We start from the raw sequence: 12,297 nt of genomic DNA, 5'->3' as shown, positions 1-12,297 counted from the left end.
TCAGAAAATTCAATTTAAGAAACTTTACTTCTCCCTTTAAGTTTAAGATAGAGTATACTTAAGTTTCAAATAGTCTTCAAAATCACTTTTTAAAAGTAGAAGTGTCTTCTTTGATGGAAAAAAGAAATCTGGGCCCCTTGTAAATCCTGTGCTGGAGGCTCTGTGCCACCCTAGGCGTCATGCCCTGTGAGATGTGAGGCTGCAGGCGCTGCCGGCCGGACGCGTTCCTCCAGGCGGTGGTTGTGGGCATTTCCTTCTGGTTGCTGCTGTGCTCAGCGGGCCGCTCACGCTGTGTTGCTGTGTTTTGGTGTGGAACCCACCCTGCTGCATGCTGCCCTCATCCGTGTGGCATGGGTGGTCGTTGGAGCAGTGTCCTGCCTTCCACCACCTTTTCAGTTGTCACATGCTCACCACCACTCTCCTGGCCTGTCTCCATTGACTGCAGGGTCACACGTGAAGAATTTATTTGTATCCGAAAGGTTATTACTACAGTCCTGTAATGGAAGGTTGCCTAGGAAATGGAGCAACCAGAGTTCCTCAGCTTCTCAAAGCGTATATATATTCTCTGACTCCTGAGTTATTTTGAAATGTTTCAGGGACAAGGTGTATTTTTTTCAATTAATCTTTATCTCATTTGTAAAATGAGGGGATTCAAGGTAGACTTAATTTCATTAGCAGTTTATAATGGTCAGTTTTTATTACAAAAGGTCAATAACCTGTGGTAATTGGCCATCTGAGATGTGTGAAAAAATGATAATAATAGCAGCTAATACTTATATAGCTCTAGATAAGACATTGTTATAAATATATATGTATATATGTTTTAATATATAATATATACATGTATATACATTACTATTAATATATATTAATAAGTGTGTTTATATATTCATATATGTATATTACACATACACACACATACTCATTCAGTCTTCATAATGCACAGTAAAATATAATGCTCTATAAAGTAAGTACTATTATTATACTAGTTTTACAGATGAAGAAAGTGAGGAATTCACTAATCTGCCCAAGGTCACATGGCCAGTTGCTGATCCAAGAAAATACTTAATTGCCACATTTTATCTCTTTAAGTTACAGTCTAAATGAGATAGCTTTCACAAAGTCTCAGAATCATTACCCTGTATTTTTCATGCTGAAATTTTTCTTACACATTAAAAACAAAAAGAAAGAAATTTTTATTCAGCTATTTGGCTTTATAAACATTTGCAAAAAAATATCCAGGTAAGACTCTCTTTGTGATGTGGCTGCTTTCAATGAAATGATTATATGTTTTGTTAAAACAGCATGTAGTTAAAAAAACTTTTTGCTTGAAATAATTATATACTCTGCAAGGCCAGGAAACTTACTTTGGTTTCTTCACTGAGCACTGTGACTGTTTTTGAGGGCTGCACTTTTTAAATGTTTCACTGGATTAAAGTGATTGTGCTCATTGCAATGTGTTGCAGTTTCTAGAATGTTTAAATGGCTTTGATGTTAAAATTCATTAAAGTCACCTCTGGACTAACACGACTTTTCAGTTTGATTTTTCTCTCTTACATACCCCCATTCCAGATGCATAATGTTAGTCTCTACTAGATTAAAACAAATGTTAAATAAGTCTTTTAGTTTTTCACTATTTCAGTTATACACTTCTGGTAAAATTTATTTTGTTTATAGATCTTTAACCAGTTGTACAGTGGAAGATAAATGTAATCTTAAGAACAAAAATTTCACTTCAATTTTCATTTGCAATTTTAAGTTTTTATAATTTCTTCTAGTCATTACCATCCTAGAAACATAATCTTTGCTCTTTGTAGCCCTCTTGTAACATTCTTGAGTGATCTAGAAGTTTTACCTAGCAACGTGTTTCCCTGTCCTCTTTACCCCTTGTCTTTCTTACCTATAAAACAAGGGTGTTGGACTAAATATTTCCATGATCATCTTCAGATCTAGGAAGTATATGTTTCATGATTTCCTTTGGAATCATTTAAATTTAGTTATTAATAGAGTTGAAAATAAGCTTTGACGTATTCAGGATGTTCTTTCCCACCCATGAGAAAGTATCTGACAACTTTCCTCCTAGTCACAAAGCATTTGTTCTCTTAAACCTTTTGTTTACATTTTATGAATTGGATTGTGCATGGATTGTGTGTTTTTGTATCATTTTTGATGTTTCTCTAAATGTTTGAAGTGATTGGGAAAAGATAAGAAGGAAAATTATTCATACTATTACGGTTCTGTGTGGGTGGGAAGGTCTCCTCACCAAAGTGAGGATGTAAAAAATTATTCGTATGTCCTGTTCAAAAAACATTTTTAAAAACTAGTTATGCTCTTTTTCGTGTAGGATGACCCAATAGGAAATATTAACCTGGCCATGGAAATTGCAGAGAAGCACCTGGATATTCCCAAAATGTTGGATGCTGAAGGTGAGATGACTTATGTAAAATCTATGTTATGGCCATGCATGGGGGTCTGTAAAACTTTATAGTCAGTTTACATCTGAAGTACTTAGGATTCCTTAATGAGTATTAGAGAATTGCATACATAGCTTTTTCATAAATTATTTTTTAAAATCCCTCCCCAAAACAAGCCAGCAAAACTGTGGCAAAAAGGTTTGTAAAGCTTCAGCTTTGGCAAAGAAACAGAATGCTTTGGTTTGTGGTTTTCAAAGAAAAGCTTCCTATTTTAATTTTTTTAACAACATAATGTATTTTCCTTACCATGTAGAGACAAGTTTAGCAAATAAATCGTTTTGTGAAGTGCTTAAGGCTCTATAAGGAAAAATTCCTTCCTTCCAACTACAAGTTATAGAATCGAAATAGAGAATTTAGAACATCCAGCCATCAGTATGCCTCTCGAACTTTCACATTTCATTTTTAATTAGTCTCAGTTAAATTTAGTTAGATCCGAAAGAACTTCTAAATATTTTGCAGTTCAGCATCACTTATGCTGGGGACTGGTTTCAAATACCTTTTGTGCCCTTTAGGTGTGATGAATTGTACCTATGTATAATTCGTGTGAGTTACACCTATGGCACACCATTAAAGCACAAATATATGGAGACCATTCATTCATTTCACTTATTCACGATTCACTTATCACTCAACAGACATTTATTGAGCACCTGGTGTGAACAAGACCCTCTGCTAGGTACTCCAGGAGATAGTGAGATGTATAAGGTAGGGTCCTGACCTTAAGGAACTTAGGTTACTGTGTTGGTTGTAATATTATTCCCTAATGGTCCATTGTTTCACTAATTAGCATTGTTGGGGAAAAGGAAAGAACTTGATTATAGTCAATAGTCAATCTTCTCTTCCTTCTTATTTTTGATCATTATGTTACAGCTGCCGTAACAAATTACCACAAATTGGTTGGCTTAAAACAACAGAAATTTATTCTCTTATAGTTCTGTAAGCTGTAGTCTGAAATCAAGATATTGGCAGGGCCATGCTCCCTCCGAAGCCACTAGAGATGTATCTTTCCTGCTTTTCCCTGCTTCTTGAAGCCTCAGGCATCCCCTGGCTTGTGGGAGCATCACTCCAATCTCTGACTCTGCCTTAGATGGTCATCTTCCCTGTGTGTCTGTCTCTGTGTCTCTTTCCCTCTTTGTATAAGGACACCAGACACATCAGATTTAGGGCCCTCCCTACTCCAGCATGACCTCATCTTAACTTGATTATATCTGCAAAGACCCTACTTTCAAATAAGGTCACTTTCACAGCTATTGGGGGGTAGGACTTCAACGTGTCTTTTTTAGGGACACAATTCAACCCATAACAGTGATCTTTCAATTAGGATTCTAATGTTGCCCATTTATTAATTTAACCATTTTATCAAACACCTGTACTATTGCTATTAACACTTGAATATACTCTTCAGAATTCTACTGAATTATGAATTCTCCAAAACCCTTTAGAGGGAGAAAGTCAATAAAACAATGAAGTAGCAACATGGAAAAGTTCCATTTCCTTTTCGTCCATCTGTCTTCTCTAAGCGAAGTTTACGTTTGTGTGGTCTCTCTTTTGACCTTCCCAGAATTTACCCACTTGAATTAGTGGGGAGGAAAAAACTGGCAACATTTAGTAAATTCATCTTCCAGGTCATTAATACCTCCCTATTATATTAAAATTGAGGATGAGCACCGTCATCATTACTCTGGCATGCTAACATTCTGCCTAGTTCTTAGGTTTTTCCTTGGTCTCTGAGTCCTGGTCTCGGCAGATCTCCATTCTGCATATCCTTTGTGTTGACAGAGTGCCTTAGCACTCCGTTCATTTCCTCCTCTCTTGTGACACATCCTAGTCTCTCATTACTCTTCTTCATCTTCCAAAAAATGCTCACACATTATATTATTTTCTTTGTAATTTCTCATAAGAATCTTCTGGCAAAGAGTTATGAACTTGCCTGACTTGGGTGTGGGTCATGCTGTAATACAACTACCCAAGAGATTCCCCCACGCATTGCCCTTTGTGTCTTTGCTGCCTTACGTTCGGACTTACCATCACCACAACATCCTCTTAACATATTCTTATTTCTGCCATGCCTTTATCATAATGTCATATACTGGTCTCCTCCTGTCAGACTGCTAATCCTTTTTGGCTAATCCTTACCTTCCCACCTGCTTCTGTTGACCTCGCTTTCTGTCATTTGTGTTAGTCTCTGAACCCAACCTAGGGATTTTCGAGTGGCTAATTGGGCCACTCACCCAGGAACTCACCTATGATAAAAAGTGGTGGAAATCTTCCTCCTCTTAACCATCTTCCGTGCTTTTGAAAGGTTATAAAAGTTGTTTCCCTGTTTTCTTCCAAAAACATTTTTTGAGGTGAGCACCAGGTTTAGATTTGTGGGTGCGTGTGTTCTGTGTGGACTTGCAAAAGGGGGACCTTTGTGGAACCCTGGGCCCTCTATGTGTACAGCAATAGAAAGTCTGTGGGAATGTGCATTCTGTGGGGAATTCTGGAGTCTAATTCTGGCTGTGGATGTGACTTACTTGCTAGTTTAGGGTTCTTCCGAGCTAGCCATGCCCTTTTCTCTGGCAATTCCCTTATTTCTGTTGGCAGTTTTCAAAAGTGCATAGAGAGTAATAACTTTGCAGATGTGACTTCTTTGATTTGAGCCAAAGTTTTAACAACATAAGCGTGTGGGGGTAAAGCAAGAAGATTCATTACTTTGGCTTCTCTGAGGCAGCACTTAGCGGGAGCCTGCTGGCCTTAGAACATCCCAGCAGTTAACCTTCTTTTCTCCACACAGATTTAGTATACACTGCCAGACCTGATGAGAGAGCCATAATGACTTATGTTTCCTGTTACTATCATGCTTTTGCTGGTGCACAGAAGGTGAGGATGTAAAATGTGAGTCACTGCTCACCCTTCACCTTCTGTGTCTGAATTTTTTTTTCAATTGTTTTTCTCTTTTTTTTCCCTCTTATCTGAGTAAGGAGACCCGTCTGGTTCTGAGGAGGCAATCGTTTGTCTTTTTTAGTCTCTTTTCTTTAAAACTTACTTTCTGTCCATGCAGTAGTATGCCGTTCATGTTTGTTTTCCAGAAGATTCCATACTGTTATGCAACCCCACATCCTTTCTATTAATATCCTCTGAAAACCCAATGAATAGATTTCACCTTAGGGAATAACAAGGTATCTTTTTAACTTCCTTCTGTCCAGTGAGTGAACTGAGTTTAAAGTTAGAAAGCAATTCAGCAAAAAACGGTGTTTCCAAGGTGGAGGAAGAAAGGATGTGTGTTCACCTGGTTCTGTTTTCTCTCTTCCTATTGGTTATTTCAGCAGCTAATACAAATGGTAGCAAGAGTTGTAACAAGCCAGGTATACCCTTCTCTTTAGATGGTTTGTAACTACTGGTGATTTCTATAAATGGCATGGTAAGTATGTATAGACGGCATTAAAAGACATGGCCTCTCCGAGGAATTTCATCCTCATCCAAGCCAGGGCCATTTACAGAGCAGGAATACCAACAATTGTGAGGTTGGGGTGGGGAAGTGGCAGGAGAAATGGGGCGCTTGAGCTCTGCCAGCATTCCCAGCATCATGCATAGCAAAAAGTGGCAAAAGTGGCAGATGACCTGATATGGTCAGGAGACGAGAGGCCGTGGGCTTCATGAGTCACAAGGAAGTGATAACAGCTCTGACATGCAGCATATGGGTTCTCATATTAATGCCCTGAGTGAATTTTTAAAAGCCCATCGGGGGTGGGGGAAGAAAAAACGCCCTCAGTTTGATTACTAAAAGAGCATGCTGGTTCAAATTATTCTGTTCATGAACCGTGTCAGTGTTGTAGCGCCTTCATGAGGTTCAGGATTGTGGGCCCAGGAAACAGAGAAAAGCAATCAGTGTGAACCAATTTGTTCTTCCCTTTCTCCACCCTGGTTTCTATTCTTCATCTGTGTGTGTTTGTTTTCTGTGTTATTCTTCCCTCCCTTCAGACATTGTGAACACTCCCAAACCAGATGAAAGAGCTATCATGACATACGTTTCTTGCTTCTACCATGCTTTTGCGGGAGCGGAGCAGGTATTCAACACTTGTCCATCCGGTTGCCGTGCTGCTCTTCTGCGTCGGTTCTAGTTGTGTGTGTGTGTGCGCACGCGTGTGCGTACCTGGGTGTGTGTTCGTGTGCTTCACATCTTACCTCAGAATCTTCCTGAGTGTTTTCTAATGACCTAATATGGCACATTCCAAACTGTGAATACTTTTTTTAACAGCTTTAACTTTAGCCAGTTCCTGAAGTGTTTTTATCTCTCTCTCCTAAGACATTACTTTTATTTAAATTGTGGGAAATATTTGTGCTTTAGGAAACAACAAGCGCCATGAAAATTGAGCCGTGTTCATTGAGCACTAAAGGGGAAAGGGGAAATGTGACAAAGAGAAATGATGCCTTTCCAGTGCGCCCTTAGTCTCCTCTGCCTAGAAATTGCCTTCATGGTTCAGTGATTTGTTGTAATATCTTCATAAGACTAATCTTATTTTAATTGAAATAGTGAAAGGTAACAGTGTTAGAACCTCAAAAAATTCGCATTCCTTAAGACAAACAGCTTGAGGGGCATTGTGGGTGAATGTCCTTCAGCTTTCTCCATGCGCAGCTGTTTGTGCTTCTCGCTCCTTCACATATCGGCGCTTGGAGAATCCTGATAGACTGAGATGGACAAAGGTTATGTTATTTCTGTTATTTCTTTAAGACCAACACCAGCAAATGGTGGTAACCAGAAATAGGCCCATATTTGGGCTTTAGAGGGGAGACTTTGGGGCAGGCTGTGGGCCTGGGAGCTGATGGGCAAGTTGCTCTTCTTAATTCATCATCTGATCATGGTTCAAGGCACTTTGCCATTCCTGCCCCAAGTTCCCCCCACAAAACGATGATAGAGAATTACGTATTACCTCAGTGACTTCCCATGTAGGTGACACAAAGTCTTTAAGCAAGTTCAGCTCTGTGGAAGGATCTAGCAAGTTCTACCTGTTCCGTTCAGGAGAAGAGGCCTTCTGTGAACTCAAGCGCAATAACATATATGTTCAGGACCCAGTCACTTTTGCTTTGATTTCCAAAGGCTAATGTTATTCAGAGAGTTCTCACCCCATAGTCCTGAGGTCAGTACAGTGCTCAGGTGGACATTCAGGGACCGGAGGTTTTGGGTTCCTTGACCCGTATATTTCTGTTACTAACTTGCTTGATGTTTTACAAAGCTTGTGTTTTAGACTAACGGTATCTCCCCGTTATTCCCTACAGTATGTTCAGCCTGCCGTGTAAGTCTGTGTGAAAACTGTAAAAAAGGTGTGAAATGATTCATGGTATTAAATTGCCATACCCTCAATCTTATTCCACCCTAACCTAGAATCTGCACCATGTACAGCACGCCATCTCCCTCATTACCTCTCATGCCCCGCCACGTTCAGTTTTGTGTACGTGCATCCCTGTCGACAGAGCTGTCCTGTTTACCTATTGTGTTTTACAGGCCGAGACAGCAGCTAACAGGATATGTAAGGTTCTTGCTGTGAATCAAGAGAATGAGAGGCTGATGGAAGAATATGAGAGGCTAGCAAGTGAGGTAAAGGAAACGGGTGACCTGCAGTCCTGTCCGTACCCACCCAGAGGGTGAGGCACACAGGGGGAACACAGATTGTCAGTGTTTTTTTTCTTTGCATTTTTCATCTCAGATAGAATAAAAGTAGGGAAATATACTTGACCTCAGAGGCGGTTCATCTTGTAGCAATGTGTTATTGACCCAAAGGTAATCCTGGGGGTCTTTGCAACCATCCCAAAGCATCGCGCTAGTTGGCCTGTTTTGAGAAGTAGAATATGATTCCATCCTCAGTGGACACCTCCAGGGTTGCATTCCCTTAGATGACATTCATTACTTGTTTTTTTCCTGCTTCATTGGCTACTGACATCACATAAGGTGCTCTCCATATTCAGGAGCCCTGCTCCACACAGTGGCCCAGCGTCAAAGGAACTTGCCCTGTGGGGAGACATGACTCAGCCTTGTGTGTGTATATAAATATCAAGAGGGAAATTGGGGAAGACAGAGCCCTCCGTCCAAGATATTTGAGCACGAGTTTCCATGAGGCCATTCTACAGCTCTTCAGCCAGATTCTTGGTTCGAATAGCACTTTCCATGTTGCTCTTTTTTTGTTCTTGTTATAGCATAAATAGAAACTGAGCAGTCTCATCATTGCCGCTACACTATGTTCCCCGTACGAGATACGGGCTGAGCGAGTGCCACAGCCACATCCTCTCCAGATTGACCTCAATCTCAGTGACATGTATCGGAGACCAAATAATTTTTGCTCTGAATTAATTTAGCTGACATTTGATCTGTACTGGGGAAAGTATTGGGGCACTTAGAATAAATCTTCCTAGGTAGTGGTTTATATTAATCCAGTCTAATTACACTGAGTTTATATTCTGAGTGTATATTCCCTGCTGCTTTGGGGAAATTCAGTTTGGTGGCATTGTTTAATGCCGCTGATCCACTTCAGGGTTGAAGCATGACCAGGACCGGAGGACAGACCATCCTCAGTAATTCTCTCCCTCCTTTTCTTACATGGTCCTTCGTTTATCCTCCTCAAACTCTTAGGCTATGGGTATATCACCATTTTAACTAATTTTTATTCTTATATGCTGTCATTTTCCAAGTGATCATAAGTTAAATTATTAGTGGCTTTTCAGCAGATCATTTCTGAGGCCATGGTAGTAATTATAGAGAAGGAGGTGTGTACCTCATCCTTAGGCATTCACTACCATTGTCACTTTTATCATGTGGATTTCCTTGAAAGCTAGATATTAAATTAAAATAGACTTTGGCGTTGTCAGTCCCAGATTTACAATACATTTGTCTAATAAATTCGTTAGATTTGAGCTTATTTAAAATATGAATACATTTTAAGTTAAACCCAAATCTTTGCTGATTTTATTATACAACATTCCACCACGTCAGATTTTTTTGCTTTCATTTTTTTCCATTTAAAAGCTCCATCCAGCATTTGTCTACTAATGTCTGGTCCCCGAGTTTCCTGTAAATGTCACATTTTTGTAAAATATGGCTCGTGCTGACTTCGAGTTTTTGACCTGTGTATGATATTGTTGGGGTGGTCACTGGTGGCCGTGGGTGGATACTGAAGTTTTCATTCATGCCACAGTGCGCAGACATGCCTTTCCTCCTTTTAGTCAGGAGTATTATACTTCTGTAATTTTAGGAACATTAGGTTAATGCATTCCAAATTGTTAGGTGCTGCTGCTTTTCAATAGGGGGCAGCTTGCTGGTGATTTCAGCAGTATTTTTGTGTTTTGGGAGCAGCTTTTGGAATGGATTCGTCGCACGATCCCCTGGCTAGAGAACAGGACTCCTGAGAAGACCATGCAAGCTATGCAGAAAAAGCTGGAGGACTTCCGGGATTACCGTCGGAAGCACAAGCCCCCTAAGGTGCAGGAGAAGTGCCAGCTGGAGATCAACTTCAACACCTTGCAAACCAAGCTGAGGATCAGCAACCGGCCCGCCTTCATGCCCTCCGAGGGCAAGATGGTGTCGGTGAGTAGCCCAGGCTCAGAAGCTCTCCTGGTCCCGTGGGAAGCCCTCTTTTTTCATAAAATCTTTTCTCTGATGGGCCACTGAGCAAGAGGCGTTGACTTCTTCAGTCTGTAGTTACTGAATATAATTTTGGCCCTGTAACCACTTCATTCTTGACATTTTTCTCCCCACCATCATGCAGTTCTCGACTCCTAACTGCTATAGGTGTGGTGCCTCACAAAGGGCAGGCCTCCAGTAAACACTCGGTGAGCGGCCCTCCCCATCTCCTCCTCTCCTCACCATCCGGCCTTGTCTTCTTCCCAGGTCTCAACACTCGGTGAATGGCCCTCCCATCTCCTCCACTCCTCACCACCCAGCCTTGTCTTCCCCCTAGGTCTACCAGCATCTAGATCCCATGCCCTCTGTTATCTGCTGTTACGACCTACCCATTTCACCTTCTCTACAACTTAGTCCTACATTTATCTCCCTCTCTTTGCATCATCAGTTTCTCCCTCTGTACTGAATCATTCGCATCAGCATACAGAAGTATTCTAGAATATGCCAGACAAAAATTAAAACCCTCTATGACTCCACATCTCCCTATAGTAACTGTCCTATTTCTCAGCTCCCCTTCCAGCAGAACATGCAAAGGGAGTTCTTTTTGGAACTGATTTTCAGTCCCTCACCACTCCTTTCCTTCTTTCTTTTACTCTTCAACCTCGAGTAATCTGGCTTCTACCCCCCCCCCCCACCCCCCGGAACTGTTCTTGTCAAAGCCAACGGCATCCATGTTGACAATCCAGTTGTCACTTTTAGTTTCATACTCTCTGTAGCTTTGACCCCGTTAATCACTGCCTTCTTGAAATTCTTTCTGCTCTTGAACTTACAGTTTTTCTTCCTACCTCACCAATGAGTTCTTCTAATGCTGCTCAAAGATTTTCCTCTTCTCCCCAGCCCGGAGATGGCCAACTCCTGGGCTTGGTGCTGACCCTCTTCTCTATCTTTGCACCCTCCAGGTGGTTTCATCCAGGCCTGTGGCTTTAATGACCACCTGTAACGCCTCCCGAATTTTACATCCCCAGCTCTGACTTCTCCCCTAGTTCCAGGATCATCTGTCTGCTTGCATGTCTCAAAAGCATTCCACACCTAACATATCCAAGAGTTCTCCCACAGTGTTCTCTGTCTTAGTAAGTTCCATCACCGTCCCCTAAATGACTAAAGCCCCAAACCCAGGTGGTGTCACTGATTCTCCCTTTCTGTCATTTTCTTGTATCCAGTTCCTCAGCCAGACCCATTGGCTCTGCTTCCAGATTATATCTTAAATCTGTCCTCTCTCCACCTCCACTGCCATCAGCCTGTGACAAGCCACCATTCTCTCTCCTTCAACCCTGCAGTAACCCCTCACTGGCTCTTCTTTTTCTTTTGCCCCCTAAAATTCATTGTCCGCAAGGCAGCCACTGTCATCTTTTTAAAATACAAATCAGAGCATGTCTCCTTCCTTCTCAAAACCTTCCAGTGACTTCCCAAAATATTTAGAATAAGATTCAGATTCATTTTCCTGGCCTATAGGATCCGATGTGGTCTGACCCCCTCCCCACCCTGATGATCGCCTCTCTTGCTGGCCCACTCCTTACTCACTACACAGCTGCCCTGACTTGCTGTGGTCCTTCCCACATGCATGTGGAGCACACCCCTCTTCAGGCTGTTGACCTTGTTCCCTCAATCTGGGATGCCCCTTCCCGACTTCTTCACATAACTGACTTTTTCTGTCACTGAGCCAAATGTCTGTCCCTCGGCTCAAATGCCACCTCCTCAGAGGGGTCTTCTCTAAGTACCTTGCCTAAAGGAACCACCCCCACTGGGCTCTCAGCATCACTTGACCCTGTTTCCTTCACAGCATGGCACTCTCCAAAATGAACTTGTGTAAATACCTATTTATTGTCTTTCTCCCCCGACCATCATGAAAGCCACACAGGCAGGGAACTTCATAGGTGTTATTTCCTCTTATAGAAAAGTCTCTCTCTAGTGCCTGGCCATAGTTGACACTGGCTGGACGAGTGAGCCATCACTGAGTAAGAGTCATTTTGGATTGAGTCACTTTGAGGCTTCATCTTCTTCTAGCCAGAAAATTTAAGCCCTCTCAGCCTTTGTCCACCCCTGGAGAAGTATTTAGGTATCATCAGGTGTGTACTAGCTGATGAGAACAACTTTGTTAGCCTTAAAAGGCCCTGGGGATCATTAAGACATTCAGAAGCCAGACACTTGAATGGTTATTTTGGGTCGGGA

The 12,297-nt window shown here is 41.6% G+C and overlaps 1 protein-coding gene across 1 annotated transcript in view; it reads left to right on the top strand.

Moving 5' to 3' along the window:
- ACTN2 (actinin alpha 2) overlaps window positions 1-12,297 on the top strand; it is a 66,496-nt gene that overhangs the window by 33,634 nt on the left and 20,565 nt on the right. The window contains exons 7-10 of the mRNA XM_008528902.2: window positions 2,345-2,426; window positions 6,438-6,523; window positions 7,960-8,052; window positions 9,802-10,032. Of these exons, the coding sequence (XP_008527124.1) occupies window positions 2,345-2,426; window positions 6,438-6,523; window positions 7,960-8,052; window positions 9,802-10,032 (492 nt within the window). The remainder of the gene's footprint in view (window positions 1-2,344; window positions 2,427-6,437; window positions 6,524-7,959; window positions 8,053-9,801; window positions 10,033-12,297) is intronic.

This window comes from Equus przewalskii, chromosome 1 (assembly GCF_037783145.1).
Source record: "Equus przewalskii isolate Varuska chromosome 1, EquPr2, whole genome shotgun sequence".
In the NCBI taxonomy this organism is placed as follows: Eukaryota; Metazoa; Chordata; class Mammalia; order Perissodactyla; family Equidae; genus Equus; species Equus przewalskii.
Note: the sequence above shows the minus strand (reverse complement) of the source record. Positions and strands in the feature narration are given on the sequence as shown.